Source organism: Calypte anna, chromosome 3 (genome assembly GCF_003957555.1).
Source record: "Calypte anna isolate BGI_N300 chromosome 3, bCalAnn1_v1.p, whole genome shotgun sequence".
NCBI classification, from domain to species: Eukaryota; Metazoa; Chordata; class Aves; order Apodiformes; family Trochilidae; genus Calypte; species Calypte anna.
The window spans coordinates 75,057,592-75,075,442 of NC_044246.1; the positions used below are offsets into that span (position 1 = coordinate 75,057,592).

Below are 17,851 nucleotides of genomic sequence, written 5' to 3' on the forward strand. Positions count from 1 at the left end.
AAGAGGAACTGAAGGGAGGAAGAAACATTTATGTACCCTTTTCTAGCTTTTGAGTGAAAATAGTATGTGAAGTTATCTCTTCACTCTTAGTGTATAAAAAACCTGTGTATGAGTAAGTGGAAAGCTAGGTATGGGCAGGCCAGCTTAAACATTGCATGAGGTGCATTACACTCTACTGGTGTAAGAAAGTAGGTACAGGTCAAAATATGAAGAACCCAAAAAACCAAAAGAAGGACACTGTCTTCTCCCGCTAAAGGCTTGAATAATATAAAGATACCATTGAAAGTAAAAAAAAAAATAATTTGGCAAGAAAAGATAGAGAAAATACTGAAATAACTTTTACTCAATACTCTGTTCCCAAATCTGATCTGGCCTTGTTTAAAGCCCCTCCCCAAAAAGGCATTTGCAGCTGGGTTTTTCTGAACCATACATGTCTCATTTTTGTACTGGCTTGAATGTAAGTGGTTTCAAAACACAGTTGATTTACAGTTTTTCAGATTAAAAATAAAATTTGTCAGAAGTATACAAAATACGAACTTGCATTCATCTCTGCATGACCCAACACCCCACCATGTTATGTACAGCTTTTTTGTTGATTTGCATTTTTGTGGTGTGATGTTTTCTTCCTATGCAGTCGTGTAATTATTTGTATGTGCAAGCATTAAGCATGAGATCCCTTTGCAAAGCAGGATCTGCTCTAATTGCTCATCTTCTCTCTGCCAAGCATTGGCTCTGCCTGTGGGGCTGCTCCTTTAGGAATGGTTGGGGTTGTGTTCCTGGCTGGCCACCCAGGTGGCACTGGCTGCTTTGAGCCAGTTCCCTCTGAATGCAGGCAGTTTGTATTCATCTCTTCTGTATTGCACTTGGCTGTTTGCCACTGCCAGGTCTTGTGTGCTGCTCCTGTGACCTCAGGGACTGAATTTGTCTGTTTCGTTTAAGTTTGGAGTGTTTAAAAGAAGCCACACGGGTGATGTTTTCATAGGGTAAAATCAAAGGGTTTCATAGGGTAAAATCAAAGGGTTGTGTGTTGAATGGTGAGAGGATATATTTATTGGGAGTGGACAGCCAGTTGAGAAGTTCATAATATACAAGGTAGGATAGAGGGAGTCACACTTGGTGTAGTCTTAGCTGTACTAAGACTTGTTGGCATTGAAGTGAAATGTTCCTAAAATTGTGCCCAGGCTTTTTCTTCAGAAAAGCTGTTTGCAGCAGCACAGGTGGCTGCTCTCTGGTCTTCCATGTGCAGCAGATTAGTTGTACTCAGGAGGTACAAATGACTGGAAGGAACTCATATGCCTGTATGGTAAGACTGCTGTGCCCCATCAAATTCTTGCAAAGCTGGTCCTGGAGTTTCACTTAAAGCAGGTTGTTGAGCTCCCATACTGTCAGGATTGTTGCTGTCTGATCAGTGAGGATAAACAACATTGCACCAAAAAGTGTTTCTCATGGTTTGAAGGGGCAGTGTGGTAAATATGCAGCTATGCAGTGGTATTTTTATCATTCTCAGATTTGAAGACATATATGTCATTTAGAAATGATGAGACTGTACAGTGCATGAAATGCATAGGGTCACCATCTTGTACCTGTGCAGTTCTCTGGTGCAATTGTTAACCATGTGTCTTGCCATTCAGTGACTTCCCTTTGTCTCTCCTAACAGCATTGCATGACACTTGTGTAGAAATATACACATTTTCCTTAAGAAGCAGGAAAGGATATAATTTAAGTAATGTCTTTTATACTTTGACTTACTTGATATTGCATTTATTGTCAGATGAGTTTTTGTCTTACAGGCACGTCTTGTCTTTCCTTGCACATCATTTGGTAGTTAATTTTTTTACAAAAATACAGAGAAAGCATACCAGTCTTCTGAAATCTTCCTGTACTATTTTCAGATATTAGTCTAAAGGATGAGCTGTTTCCTCCAGCTTACATTACTAAGCCAGCATTGCTTCAGCTTGCTTAGCAAGGCTTAATTGTATCTGCAGTTATTTAAGTTTCAGTTATGTGATATTTTATGGGCATCTATTTAAACATACAACTATTATTTTTAGTTGAAATATAGACTATATAAAGACTTAAAAGATGTGGGATCAAGGTGGACAGCCTTGGCAGCAATGGCCTTTGAACCAACAGCAGTGGATGCAGTCATTTCAGCACCAGCAAGATCCAAGTAAGTATATAGAAACCTTTGTGAATTAATTAATTTAAAAAAAACCTATTGTCATTTGCACTTTTGAGCCTTTGTTAAAGAGCATCACTGATAATTGCCTTGTTATAGCTGCTCTCAAGATCATACATTTATGGTCCTTTTCTGAACAGCTAGAAAAAATAGAAACCATACACTGATTCCAAATGTTTTGACATAGTCAATATTTAATATACAAAAATACAGGCAAACAACCCCAGTTATCCTGGACAGATTACCAACATTCTACTACTCATACAGATCAACATTTAGACCGCATGTACTTTTTGCAGGATCTGTATCTCTTTCAGTTCTTTAGCTAAGCCGAACCATTTATTTGAGAAAAGCTGGTTTCAGTTCAGTGCCTGTGTGGCAGAAGCATTAATGCAGATGTATACACAGAAAAACTCTCACTGGAAGTTTGTTACTTTAGGTTACAGCAGTGATGATAATGATTTGCTGTTTGGCTTTTTTTTTTGACACCAAAAAAAAGAAAGGAAAATAAACAATAGAAGATGATTTACTTTAAATTGAGAGGGAGGTGACAATAGTTCAAAATATCAAGAGAAATGCAGGAAGATAAAGAGAGGGGAAGAGTGTATTTAATACTTGAGCAGAGTGGTCAGGCACACTGTTTTTACATTGCTTTTTGTCACTGCAGTTTCTGTAACTTCACTGGAGAGATTTCCTCACTTCATAGTGAGCAGAAGACACACTTGTGTACTCATGAGAGTGCAATTTGTTTACCTACTGATACCAGTGGCAGTGAAGAAAAAAAGAGGGGAAAGAATTGTAACATAAAATAGCATTCCAGAAATCAGGGGTTATAGGAGAAGTATACATTGCAAACTCTGGATTCCTAACCTATGTATCTTTCTTAGACTTAAAACATAAATTTAGAATGCAAGGCTATATATTTTTCTGATATCAAAATTAGTTCACTTACAAAAAGTTAATTACTACCACCCATTCAGTGCTAATGGGAAACCTAAAATAATCTACCTTGTCATTTTGAACTTATGCAGGGAAACTCTACTTCAGCAAGTATGTACATTTTGATGTTTGCTTTCGGTTTTATTGTACACTCTGCATAAGTTATAATGGTGCTCATGGTACTTGTTGAAGGTGAGCATTTCCTGTTTCTCTTGAACAACAAGACTTGTAATTGAGAAACAGTGCTAAGCCTCAGACATGTGAATACTGACAGTTTAAATTTCCTCTGATTATTTTAGGCCAGATTGATTGGGCTGCATTAGCTCAAGCATGGATAGCTCAGCGAGAAGCCTCAGGGCAGCAAAGTGTAGTGGAACAACAAGGAATGATGCCAAATGGACAAGATATTTCAGGAATAGAGTCTGGTCCAAACAACCATAATAATTTTCAGGGGGATCCCAACTTCAACAGGATGTGGCAACCAGGTTTGTTTTCCTTCCTGTTCATTTCCTGTTTTTTTTTCCCATGTAATGAAATTTTATTTTTGTCAGACAGTTTTGGGTGTGGCTGTGCTCTGTCCCTCAGGTTTCAGGATGCAAAACTAGGAGTAATATCAACTAATTAACTGAGTATCACAGTAGCTTCTCTCCAGTCAGGTGTTCCATAAAATGGTTAGCAGCAGATACACAACAGTCTACAACAAAAATGTTGTAGAAAGAGAAACTCTGAATTGCAGTTATATATTATTCCTTGGATCTTCTTGCATCTTACATGTTTTATTGCTTGTCCCACTATAGTAGGAAGAGCAACACTGAAGGCCAATGGGATGCTTAAGAATTCAAGAGCATCTCTTGTCCCCTGCTGTAGTGTGTTACCTGCTTCTGGTATAATCATGGCATGTAGAATGAATGCAAAATATAGCGAGCAGATGCTGGCTTCAGGTGTCTTTAAAATCTTGAAAGAGGAGAAGAGTACAATTATGGGTGTAAAAATATTTTTATTACATGTTTCGTATACCTAGTATTGCTCCTTTTTGACTTGCATGTCTGATGGTCATTTTTCTGTGTAATTTTTCAGCTATTGTAAGTTAAAGTTGGTTCTTTTTAATGTCCTCAAAACTTCTGTTCTGGACAAAAAATTGTTTTATTTTTCCAGCTTCATAACATAACATAACACTGACAATAAGCATGGAGTAGAGATTGAGTATTTTCTGTTAAGATTATTTTTCAAAATTTTATTCTGGAAGTCTTTTGGACAGTTTGTTAGGTCACCACACTATAATGCAATTTGAAATGCATGAGCCAAGGTAGATGGGAAGCCTGTGCACATGTCTTTTGTTGTCTCAGTGAAAACTGCATTTCATGTTTGATTGTGTTAACGATTGTAATAATTCTACCTCCAGTTTTCTGGCACTATTCAGATTTGTTGAGGGCAATATTAAGTAAAAGCAGGCCTAAAATATTATTAGTGGTTGTTACAGATGCATAACAAAAGGGAGGCAGACATCAGGTTTCACTTGAGTTTACCTACCTGCCCTGTGCTTGAGTTGTAGCCACATGTAAGAATTTTTACTTTATTATGTGGCAGTACATAGAGTGTATTCTATCTGTATTTCTGTATATTAAGTAGAAGTGTTTTACAGAAATGCTATGTCATTTTGGAACAGCTTTGTTTTTCATATGATATTCTGGTCATGAGTTCTCCACTGTTGTCTGTGAGGTGAAATAAAATAATACCTAAAGTGGCAGTTTTTGCAAATAGCCACAGCACAGTAAAAGCATGGAAAACATTTTGCTGATAATTATAAATGCAAGGAGCCCAAGCTCACACACAAAATGCAGAGCAGAAGAAACATCTTAGATCTAGGAGTGAGAATAATATAGCACCTTTTGTTAACAGGAAACAGTGTGCCAATGTGTAATACCTGGGTATATCATTCATGTGACTTCATAAAAAAGTCAAATGGCAATCTGGAAACCTATTGTGCAACTAACAGGCAATTAATTTTGAAGATATCCATGTTCCACAAGTGAAGACAGGATCACATACATTTATGAACTCTTGTAAGCTATACTTTAGGTATAAAGCATTCATCCTCTTAGAATACTTAAGGAGTATTGGCTCTGGAAAAAAATTGATTAACCTGCTAAACGTGACCAACCAGGATGACAGTGAAAGGAGTGATAAAATCTTTGAGCATACAAAAAAGAGAACAACCAAGTAGAAAAGCTTTGTTAACCCTGTTGAGTTGGATAATGGATCCAATTATGATGCAATTGGGAAAGACAGTAAAAAACCAGAAAAACTGAAAGAATTATTATAGGACTGGATGGAAGGTAGGAGTTAACCTGAGAGGCTAGGTATTAATTCTGTTGCTGGTGAAAATTACAAGGTATTTCTGTCATGTTCTGTAAATACCTCCATAGTGGACATAATGTTTAGATTGGTTTCCTAAGAAGACAAAGTTTACGGCCACATAAACTGTCGATAAATTCCTTAAACCCTTTCCACTCTGTCAGTCAATTGTAACTTATTTTTGAGGGCTTATTACTGTAGTTTATGCTGGCACTTCTGCTAGATGTTGGAGAATCCAGGGAATCATCAAGAAACAAGATTTTGGAAAGTGTGTTTCAGTGTTTTTGCTGCTCACGAAACTATTTGCTTTCTGTAATGGGCCTTCTATTCTGCAAAGGAATAAAATAGTTCATTCATTACTTTGAAAGTTGAAACAATATAGAAGCGGAAAAGTAGGAACAGTTCTTTTAGTAGTTTACATAATTTGCAAGTGCTCTGGTGAACTCAGTATCACTGGAAATTTATAAAACCAAATTTACTGTGTGTCAGTGTCTGCCCAGTTCTGCCTCCCCCAGTGTTTTGGTTCAGGTACAGCTATTTGGATTTCTCTAATTCAAAAAATTATTGTAAGAGCATAGTGCAGTCTGCAGATTGATGATTCTTCATAACTTTGTCATCAGTGAGGAGCCTTGTGATAAATACAAGAACACTGAGTGGTCAGTGACTTGTACTAACTTGGTATTGAATTGTATTCTAAATCCTACACAGAATGGGGAATGCCTCACCAGCCCCCTCACCCACCTCCAGATCAGCAGTGGATGACTCCAACCCCAGGGCAAATGGAAGCTGTTCCTCCATCTGAAGACAGCAACAGTCAGGACAGTGGGGAATTTGCTCCTGACAACAGGCATATATTTAACCAGAACAATCACAACTTTGGGGGACCTCCCGATAACTTTGCAATGGGGCCAGTGAACCAGTTTGACTATCAGGTGAAACATATTTGTTGCTTTAATATTGTAGACGTGCAGAGTCCCTTCCATGGATGTGTTCCTCTAATATCATCTAGCGGCGACTTTCATTCTTCAGTTCTACAAACATCTACAGAATCTGTTATCTGCTAAGATACATTTTTACCTTGCCAAATACTTTACAGAAGAGACTTTAGAATTTTCAGTTCTGTTCTAAGGCCAGAAGTTTTTTTTTTTTTTCTATCCTAGTAATGAGAAATGGCTGTTGTCTGCAATATTAAAATAAATCACTGTGTTCCAGTATATAAATTAACATTACATAGTTTTGTGTAAAAAAAAAAAAAAAAGTTAAATGAAGAGGAGGGAAAAAGAGTTCATAAATAGATATTTAAATACACTAGTTAATGTACCATAGGGAACAGTCCTGTATTTACAGGGAGATAGACTGGATGAGCCATTGATCTTTTCCATATCTACCTACTGTGATTCTTCGAATAAACAATGGTATTTCTATAAGATACACATACAATTTTTTCTTCATTTTGGCACATAAGTTGAGTAGCATAATAAATCTGTAGGTGGTTTTAGCTCTAATAATAGCAGAGGGCATTACACAAATCTTTAAACAAAAGAAGTTTCATTCTTTCCCATATTTTCAGTATTCTTGTTTCAAAACTCTTGATATAAATGGCAAACTACCTTTTAAAACACCTACCTCTTTAAAAAACCCCTGTCTTCATAAACAAACCCAAGGGAAAACAGGCAGAAATGTGTTTCTGTCTTCTGGCTGACTTTTCTCTGTTATTAAATACTCTTGTTCAGTATTGTTAGGAAGTGAACCAATAATTTTAAAATACATTTTTTTGTCATTTCCTTTGTTTGCTATTTCAGAACCAACTTTTAAAAGTAATCTAAATACTACAGAAGACTTGTTTTACAGTGAATAACAGAGGGAAGCTTGACCTGAACTTGTAGTGGAAGAGTGCATCTAGCAGTAATTACTTCAGTAGTCAATAGAATATAATTTTAAAAAATATTTTGCACTACAACGTTCTTCCTAAACATTTTCCTCTTAAAAAGTTCCACTGGGCATTTCTGGGCAGCAGATACTAAAACAAAAAAAACCCCCTCATGTGCATCTCAAGACTTGTGACTTTTGGATTATGTACAGCTTGCTCAGAACCCAGGGTCTGTACCAGACTTGCATATATGTGCATTTTAATATTTTTATGAGCCATACTGATAACATCTGTTAATTATTACTGGAAAGCACACAGTGCAAAATTCTTTTGTAATAAAAGCTTGAACTTTTTGGTTTTGTCCTCATGTTGTAGTTACAAGGAAAGACTGCTAGCATAGCTAGACTTTTAAACCTTGATTTTGTATGCTCTTCATTTAACTGCATGCTCTGGTGATAAAACTGGCAAGGAACTGCTGAAGATAGACGGTGATTGTAGGGATTAATGTTTATCACAGTAGGAAAGGAGATTGGTTGAGACCCCTTCAGCTTTGTTAGTAGCCATGATTAAATCTAGGTTTATTCATTAAATAATTAAGGAAAACTTGTGTCTTGAGGACCACAGAAAAAGAGATTGAGGTACCTTGGTAGCCTAGAAGTCATGGATGCCTACTTGCATGGATTTCTGTAGACCGACTTGCGCACGTTCTGTATTTAGTGTTACCATGTGAAGAAAAATAAACTGCATTACTCTTTCAGCATGGGGCTGCTTTTGGTCCACCTCAAGGTGGATTTCATCCACCTTATTGGCAGCCAGGACCACCAGGGCCGCCAGGTCCACCAGCACCTCCTGCACCTCCTCAAAATCGAAGGGAAAGACCCTCATTCAGAGACCGACAGCGTTCACCTATTGCGATGCCTGTGAAGCAGGAGCCTCCACAGATTGGTACATGTTAACCACTCCTTAATGAAAAAAAAACATAAAAGCTGTACTTTAAAAAGAATTTCAAAATGTTAAGAAAAAGAAGGGAGAGAAAAAGCTGTTTTCCCCCCCTCCCCCCCACTGTCAGATGTGTGGCTTGTTTGGATTTGGGTGGAGGGTTTGTTTCTTTGTTTGGGTTTTTGGTGGGTTTTTTTTTCTTCTATTTGGGGGTGAAGGATTTTGTCATCTTACAAAACTGTGAACCTTGCTTATGTAGATGCTGTGAAGCGTAGAACTCTGCCTGCCTGGATTCGCGAGGGCCTTGAAAAAATGGAACGAGAAAAACAAAAAAAATTGGAAAAAGAGAGGATGGAACAGCAACGTTCACAATTGTCTAAAAAAGAGAAAAAGGAAAGTGAAGAGGCTGAAGAAGTGGATGGCCCACGGTTACCCCAGAAAAGTAAATTTGTAAGTAGATGGGTTTCCTTCTTACTCAGGTTTGTATTTCTGAAAGGTATCAGCTTTTGGTCTCTTACAGTCAGAGACTGTGTATGCTTGGTTATCTCTTTGGTTTCTTTTGCTCAAGTAAAGTTAAGCTGCTGTGTTATTGATATTTACTTGGTGTTTTGAAATTGGTAATGTCTGAGAGGTAAAGTTATGTGATCTGTAGTAGCAAAGAATGAAATTGGGCTTTTTTTCTTTTCTGTATTTTGGGAACATGCATAGTCTTTAAAGGTTTGAACTCTAAATCAGAAGTTGAACAGATCCAGATACCTGTATTTGCTACACTGAACCCACTTAGGAAGCTTTGTGTTGCCTTCACTTTAGTGGTTAACCTCAATTGTTTGCAGTTCTGAGTACCTGTCTAGCAGTGAACTGTGTGTTTGCTTCTCTTGTGTGGTGAGGGGAGGTCCCTGCATGTTTATTGGGGGGGGGGGGGGGGGGGGGGGGGGAGAGAAAAGAAATAGTTTTATGATGGCAGTAATACAAATTTCAGTACAAAGTAATTAAGTTTACTATGAGAAATAGAAACTAATGAGCTTGAAATCTAAGTTTTTCCTGAAATCTGTAATGCTGTTCTTCCAGGACAGTGATGAGGAAGATGAAGATGCTGAAAACACAGAAGCTGTAAGCACTGGGAAAATCAGCAGGAGTCCATCCCCGGCTCCTCAAGAGGAGCAAAGTGAACCAGAAATGACAGAGGAAGAAAAAGAGTATCAAATGGTATTAATAACGTAGTTCTCACTAAGCATTTCTGTCTATTTGCTCATATTTTTGGGTAAAGCAAAGTAAAATATTTCTTTTTTGCCTGGTACTGTCAAGTAGAGGGATAGTACACATTGTACAGTAAAGCAGAGTTAAATCTGCATATCTTTATAATGCTGTCTTCCTCATATAGACAAGGGTATAGGATCTAAAACTCATCTTTAGCACGATGTTGGAAGAACTTAGTGACTGTAATCTTTACATTGATTGTATTAAGTCTGTGGTTTTGCTTTTAACTTGTCAAATTTTTAATGATTAAATGCACCCATCTGAAATCTGTGCTTCAACCTCAGTTCTTGTGAAAGGGAATTTAGAAAAGGAATTCTTGCAAGAAAGTGCTAGAAAAGGTCCTGCCAATTAGAAAAATTGCAAATTAGAAACCTAGGTGCTGGTCCTAGACCAGCAACAGTTTCACTTGTGTCTGCAGAAACTTCATACTTAAATCATAGGCATATCCTAATTGTACAGTTAAAACTTTGTTAATGAAAGCCCTAAATCTAAGAAGTTTGATGAATTTTTGTAAAGCTCATGGCCAGATTGAGCAGCTTGGAGAACTAGCTACCAACATTTAATAATGAAGTCATAAGCAAGTAACCTCTGATGATTTTTCCAGGACTGGGGACAATTGAGAGAGTGTACCAGACACCAAACAGAAATGTGGGGGTTTTTTGTTTTTTAAGTATAAATGGGATCAGTCTAAGTACATTTCTGATTTACATATACATTTGTTGTGTTGCCTTTGAATTAGGAATCAGTGCCCTGGATAGTTATATATATATATTACATGTGTATACAGTTTACAGACAAAATAGACACTGTTCTGAATGATAGGAAATCAGGTCAAATTTAAACAATTTCAGACTTAAGCTTTTAAATCATGTATGTTGCAATAAATAATTGAATGTGTGTGAGTGTACTTTCACAGCCATCAAAAATACGTGAAGCTTTATGGTTGTAGTTTGAATGCTGCACTTACTCAAGAGATTTTTGGCTTTAATTGTATGTACAATTTTCTTCAGATGATGCTGACAAAAATGCTGCTGACAGAGATTCTTTTAGATGTCACAAATGAAGAAATTTATTATGTGGCCAAAGATGTTCACCGTAAAGCAACTAAAGGTATGCTGGTTCTTTTGATTTGCTTTGGTTTTAGTCCTGTGAATATTCTATATTTGCATGTCTCTAGAACATTTAACCTCCATAGTTATCCCCCAAGAGCAACTCCAGTGTAATGCATCCAACTTGGTAGAGTTCAGATCCAGTAATCACATACTGTCGTCCTGTGCAGTGTATTGTGAGTTACTTCAGTTATTCCATTTCTTCCATGCAATTCATTTATTTAGTTAAAATGGTACCATTTTGTCAATGACTCTTGAGTTATAGCTGTTTCATAATGCAATCATTTTAATCTCAAGTTCTTAGCTGCTCAGAAGTGAAAAGAGATGAACTTTGAGTCCTCAATTAGTAATTCATTTGCTTTCACTATTAACATGTATTGTACTTACATAACAGATTTTTAATGTAACTGAGTTAATCTAAATATGTAACTATGGAAACTTGAAAATTATGTGCAGATGCTGTAACTTGGAAAGTGATTTATGAGTTTTGTTTTTTTGTTGTTGTTGTTCACTATTAATTTGCAGTTAAACTCTATATCTTCATGGTCAGAAAATCTAGAAATGGTTTTAAATGGATGATGCGTTTTTAATGTTTCTTCTCTCCCTCCAAAGAACAGCAATAGTAGTAGATTTAACAATACCATAGACTCATGACTATGAAATCGTGGCTATTTGTGTTAACATGTTGTTCCTGTTGTTGATGTGATACAAAGCTCCTGCAAAACAGCTGGCACAGTCCAGTGCACTGGCTTCCCTCACTGGACTCGGTAAGTATGTTCCTTATTTTTGAGAGGGCTTAAAGGGGGAGTTTGACTCTTGCCTTGCATTTCTAGAAATTGCATTTTGAAACTAGATTTTAATTGCCCAGGAGTGTGGGTCACTTTCCAATAACTTTATCATTATCAGCACCTTTGTTTGTTCCACAGGTAATCCTACTGATGTAAGTGGGATGGTTTTTGGAGTAAAGGACTAGTCAGTGTGAGTTAGTGTATGCAAATCTTGCCCTAATTTTGAAAATAAATAAAGGCTTTAGATAAAATAACTTTTCAAAGTATGACTGTTTCAGAAGCATACTGCAGTCTTCAGAGAGAGGAACACTTTTATATTTTTCTCCTATTTTGATCCATCCAAACAAGAAGGGAAAGTTGATAGAAGAGTAATGTGAAAGTCTATTAATAAAAATACTACAGAATTTGTAATTTTATTGAAAAGCTACGTAAGCACAGAGGCTCCCATATTATATCTTACCAAAAACAACACAGGAAAATGAGATTGAAATTCCAGCTTGAGACACAACAGCAAAAGATCTTTCCCAACCTGCTTTTTATCAACTAAACCCTACTACACCAGTGTCAGTCATCAGTTATGTGCTTGTTATGTGGAATTCCAGTGAATTAGATTGAATGATACCATCACAAGTGCTCAGACGTTCTAAAACTAACTCAATAAAGAACATAAAACCTTCAGACTGAAAGAAAGTAAACCATCTCCATTGCAGATGTTTATAATGACTTTATCTTTCTTATCAGTCCAATAGTTAATAATATGTCTAGGGGAGAAGAAAGTAAATTTCTGTTCCATTTCTGTACCTGTCAGAGTGCAGTGTTTCCTAAATCAATATTGAAAAATTGATATGGCCTTCAGAATTTCTGTAGCCTTGGACTACGGAGGCGGCTGAAGTCATTTCAGAGATGTCTTCTGGGAAAGGTCCCAGGCATTTTCTGTCCGATTGCTGGCACAGAGGCAGGCACTGGTACCATCTCTGCAGGGAGCTTTTTTTGCCCTTCCATACAATGGAAAAAGTACTGTGGTCACAGTGGTTGCTTGCCGAAAATAAACAAGCTGTTCCAGGAGGAGTAGAACCAGACAGTGAGCATCAATGCATTTATGGGGGCCTTGATCACACCAGTCAAACAACATTGGCACTTACCAGAATAAAGTGGCTTCTTCAGAGAAGAGGAAGTGAAGGAAGGGCAATGTTACTCTCCTCTTTGCCCTGCAGAAATATTAAGAACAAAGCTTAATCTTTCCTCGTGATAGACTGGACTTTATGCACGCAGGTGGACTGGGTGGTTATGGATCAGGAGACAGTGAAGATGAGAGGAGTGACAGAGGCTCTGAATCATCTGATACTGATGATGAGGAATTACGACACAGAATCAGGCAAAAACAGGAAGCGTTTTGGAGAAAAGAGAGAGAACAGCAACTACTACTAGAAAAACAGCTAGAAGGTAAATTATATAATGCTTCCTTACTGTCCTGCTGTATATGGAGTTTACTGCTTACTGTATGTAAATTGCAGGGAAAGAAAACACATTTTAAGCTGCATTTAGAAATAATATTTTTTAATTTAAAAATTTTGATTAAAAATTTGCTTAAGCTATTTGATCAAAACGGGTTTTACTTTTCTTTCTAATAGGAAAAAAAAACCACAGTATGTAGTGCTTTCCATAAATTATTCTACTTCAAAGAGCAGACGTAGTACAGACATATCTGTACTACATGCTGTGGCTGTTGTGTGCTCTATCAGTAATAGTATCTCTTTATAAAAATGCATCTGTGTGTATAGCATCTTTTAAAAAAATCTCAGGTGTGATTTTGAAATACATTTTACCTTTCTGTACCACACTGCAGTCTATATGAACTTGATTCCTTAAAATCGTAGACTTGAAGTATATGAAGAATTGCTTATCCTAGCTAGCATTTAGGGCTAATCTAAGTTATGCTTGGAAAATGCCATAAACTGGCTTTTTTTTTTTTCTTTTTTTTTTCCCAAAAAACAAACATGTCACTACAGCAAAAGGTTTTTTTCTAAGACTTTTTTTGATAAAGAGGCCTATGAAACATACAGGTACAGCCAGTGTTGTTCTGAGGTTTGGAAGCCAGCCATGCACTGTGTGGGAAATACAGCTTCAGGCCAGCCAGTGATCACTCAAACCTGGGTGAACAGGGCTGGAATACAGGCAGGAAGGAAGCTTAGGTACAGCTACAGGAAGGAGAAAGGGAGAATTAGTTGTATAGAAAGGTTGCAGGAGGAAAAAGTATGCATGTGTAGATTAATTTGGAAGTTCTGGTGCTCCAGGATATTAGTTTTAATCTTAAACCTGAAACATGAAAAGACATTAAGGACTTGTAAAAGTGTCTGGGTTATGCAGTTTTTTACATCTTCTAAACCAGGAGGACATATTTTCTAGAATTATAAAGCAAGAAAACTAGCAAGCTATATGGTAGGTAGTTAGTATGATGGCAGATGGTGTATTGTAAGTATTATAAAAGTTGCTTGGAAGTTCGGTTTTGCCAAAAGTAACAGTATTGGATTTATTGACGTCCTACTCCAGATTAATTGCAGTTTTCCTTCATATACTTTTTTTCAGAAGAAAAGCTACAAAATGAAAAAATTTCAAAAGAGATGAATGAGTTTATCAACAAAGAACAGAACAGTAACTCGGCATCACAGGAGGCAAAAGAAATTGAAGCAGATATGGTTCATGAAAAGAAAAGATCTCCGAATGCAGTCGCCCCTGATATAGAACTTAAAAAAGAGGGTAAAGAGAGAGCAGGAAGGAGTGGGTCGAGAAGCTCTAGCAGTGGTAGCACCAGCAGCAATAGCAGAAGCAGTAGCAGTAGCAGCACTGTGTCTAGTTCATCCTATAGCACAAGTTCAGGGAGCAGTCGGAGCTCTTCACCTTCTTCCTCTCCTAAAAGGAAGAAGAGGCAAAGCCGCAGTAGAACACCTTCACATAAAGTTAGGCGCAGCAGAAGCAGGAGCTACACCCACAGAAACAGGAGAGAGAGGAGTAGGAGCAGGGAGAAAATGAGGGAAAGGGGAAGACCCAGTAGGAATCGCAGTGCTGAAAGAGGGGAGAGGCGAAGAAATCGGAGCCCTTCTCGAGAGAGGAGCTGGGACAGACGCAGGAGTAGCAGCCGCTCGAGGGACCGGCGAGCTAACCGGGCGAGCCGCAGCCGGAGCAGGGACAGGCGCAAAGCAGAAGACCAGCGTAGAAGCCCTCCTGGAAATAGGCACAAACATAAAAGTGAGGGTAAAGATCAAGAAAGGAAGAAGGAGCAGGGCGGAGGTGTAGATAAAGACAGGAAAAAGAACAGAGAGAGGGAGAGAGATCAGGAAAAAAGAAAAGAGAAGCCCAAAAAAGAGGAAAAAGAAAGTAAGGCTGGCAATCATGACGACAGTAGATTAAAGAGAAAAAGAGACAGTGAAAGAACTTTCACTCGTGGGGATTCGATATGTGTGAAAATCATCAGGCAGGATTCCAGGCAAGAAAGCAAAAAAGTTTCTACCAAAGATAGCAAAAAACGGTCAGGCTCTGAATCTAGTGTGAGGAGTAGCTCTGAATCACCAGGGAGCAGTAAAGAAAAGAAGGCTAAGAAATCGAAGCATATTCGGTCATGCTCCATGGAGAAATCTCAAAGGTCTGGTAAGAAGGCAAGCCGCAAACACAAGTCTAAGTCACGATCAAGGTAGTATACTTTTTAAGTATTTTGTCTGACTTTTTTTATTTTTGCTATTCGTCTTCATGTGTACGGCATATGAACTTTTTTAAAATAAAGTATGGTATTTATTAAATTTCTTGTCTTAGGCAAAAGTAACTTTGGAATATCTTTTAAAAACTATTAATTACTAAGCCTGAAGTGTGTGTGGGTTTGGGGGGGTTTTATTTTTTTCCAATTAACTTCTTCCCTCCTTTCCTTTATTTTTCAGATCAACAACTCCTCTTCGTCGTAAACGCTGAGGAATTTATGGCACCAGTGCTATGACGTTTAAAAATTCCATGAGTTATAAAAGGCTTGTCTCATTATAGAGGCACATTGTGGCTATGTAGGTGAAACCAGAATCCTTTTTTATCTGTACATAGGTGTATTTTTTCCAAATGCTGCTCAGAATTAAATACCTAATAGGATTTCTTTGTATTACATTTTTTCAAGAACGGTAGTGCTTATTAAGAATATAAAACATGCCATTCTCTTTCAGCTGTAATGTTCTTAAAATTACTATTGAATGTAATGTGATGTCAATAAAGCTCTTTAGTTCATTTTTGTTTAAAATTCTTGCACCTGAATTTTGTGTTAAATTGCAGCAAGTACTTTTTAAAAAAAAAAAAAAAGCAAAAAGGCAGCTTTTTTTTGGTATAACAAATTTTTAAAGTACTTGAAAGAGATTTTATCGTAAAACACTTGTCAAAAGTATGTAATCCATGGACCTGATGGGATTAATCTACTGGGGGTGTGTGGTAAAACAAAGAAAAGTCATAATATTTTTTTCTTTAGCTTTGTGTAATAGATTTTTAAAATCCTATTTATTTGGACTAGAAAGTAATATCTGCTGTGTGTGTAAAATATGGGTCACTGTAATACAAGCTATACTTAAACCAATTGAACCCCATTAGGAATACGTGTGACTAACTGATCTTGTGTGACAGGGTTAAGCTGTGGATCTATATTCCTCACCAAGTTTTCAGACAACTTTCTGGATGTTCAGGGATATTACAGGAACAAAACTCGGTATTTTAGATGTTTTTATGAATTATATTCATAAGTGGCACACAGTACACATGAGAAAACCAGTAATAAGTTAACTTTTTATTTTGGCACACGCATTAAATATGTAGTAAACATTAAACCTGGTTATTTTTGTTAGTGTTAGGAGAACTGTGATTCCTGTGAAGCTAATATATTGATTAGACAGCATTGTAACTAGACACTTGTTTTAATGTCACCATAAAGTGAAAGAGGTCACTGATTACCTCCTTCAGGAAATGAACTACTGCTGTCAGTAACCAGAGTGTGAAATAATACTTGTTAAAAACAAACAGACAAAAAACAACCAATACACAGCCCTAGGCCAGTGACTGTTACAGAGGAACATTAATTCTGGAAAAGACTGGAGATCTGTGCCTAGAAGGTCTGGTGTAATACCAATTGTGAAAAAGATAAAAGGCTTAACATCAAAGTGAGATTTTGATGGCTGTGTCTTCTAAGGAAAAAATATCCTTGTACGGGCAACTTACAGAGCATGACTTCATGAATTGATTAATCCATTTATCTAAAATTCAGCTAAGTATTTTTGCCAGTGTAATTTTTAAAATAAATTAGATGCAGAAGTAAATTGCTGCAGTGCAAAAAAAATCGTATTTTAACAATACATTTAGTAAGCAAGCTGATGGCTGGCAAACACATGCATGTTTATCAAAACACTGTTACAGAGGAATAACTCATCAGCCATAAATAACTATACCCCCCCCCAATCAAGTCCTTTAACATAGAGTAAGCAATCATACACCTATTAGCAAAATAAGGCATAATTTTCAACACACTAATTTTACTTGCATTTGTATGCATATAAATAGCAACATACTGATCCAGTCTCAATACACTTGGCACTTGGTAAAAGTGAGGATTTTTTTTTTTAAGAGTAAGTAGCGTAACACTTCAGATGTCTTAGAAGGATGTGTTGAGAGACAGAAACTAGAATTAAGTTTAAGAAACGCTTTTGAGGAATAAAGCTTCTGTGATGCATTGGATTTTATTTTCAGTTGAGATTTTATATTCTCTGTCTAATAATAAAAAAAGATTGTGTATGAAAAGCTTTATATACTCCGCCAACAACTGGAATTCTGTCACTTCCTGTAAATATGAAAATTATTTTTGACACAAATGCACTTATATGGGTAGTGACTGTATGCCAATAAAAAGAGCATACGATCTCTGCATTTAACTGTTTCAGAAATCTTACTAAACAGCATACTTAGCACACCAGTAATTAAAAATACAGTGGTTCTATGTTAATCTTTATATTTGTTAGACTTCTCCATGGTTTAGTCACTCCCTTATGAATGTTTTTTCAGTGGTAAAGGCTAAAATAACATCCATATTCCATACATCCGAAGTGATCTTAAAATATGTGCAAATATATACAAAAATGGGAATGTATAATTTTGGAAAAGCCTGAATTGAGTTGTTGCTCTATTCTTTTACATTCTTAAATAAACAATTGAAAGTATTTCAGTACTCGTGCACTGTAGGAGACCAAGACAAAATTATTAAAGTAATGTAGCCATTCTGAGGCAGTTCCCTTGAAATTTTAATAAGGGATAGTGTGGAATCAAGTGAAAAGTGACTTCCATGCAAATATGGTTTTAAAGGTGAATACAGCAAAACCAATGGCTCTTTGGTAGCTCTGAGGTGTTA

The 17,851-nt window shown here is 36.9% G+C and overlaps 1 protein-coding gene across 2 annotated transcripts in view; it reads left to right on the forward strand.

Moving 5' to 3' along the window:
- Positions 1-17,556, forward strand: part of PNISR (PNN interacting serine and arginine rich protein) — a 28,258-nt gene extending 10,702 nt beyond the window's left edge. Inside the window, exons 2-12 of one of the 2 annotated variants that reach the window (XM_030447933.1) lie at positions 2,052-2,170; positions 3,418-3,603; positions 6,182-6,405; positions 8,102-8,288; positions 8,542-8,732; positions 9,351-9,488; positions 10,550-10,649; positions 11,362-11,415; positions 12,709-12,879; positions 14,023-15,124; positions 15,366-17,554. In XM_030447933.1, the coding sequence (XP_030303793.1) occupies positions 2,083-2,170; positions 3,418-3,603; positions 6,182-6,405; positions 8,102-8,288; positions 8,542-8,732; positions 9,351-9,488; positions 10,550-10,649; positions 11,362-11,415; positions 12,709-12,879; positions 14,023-15,124; positions 15,366-15,396 (2,472 nt within the window). In that variant the 5' untranslated portion in view covers positions 2,052-2,082 and the 3' untranslated portion in view covers positions 15,397-17,554. Of the gene's footprint in view, positions 1-2,051; positions 2,171-3,417; positions 3,604-6,181; positions 6,406-8,101; positions 8,289-8,541; positions 8,733-9,350; positions 9,489-10,549; positions 10,650-11,361; positions 11,416-12,708; positions 12,880-14,022; positions 15,125-15,365 lie in introns of both variants that reach the window. The other variant, XM_030447934.1, reaches the window with a different exon arrangement.
- The last annotated feature ends 295 nt before the right edge of the window (positions 17,557-17,851 follow it).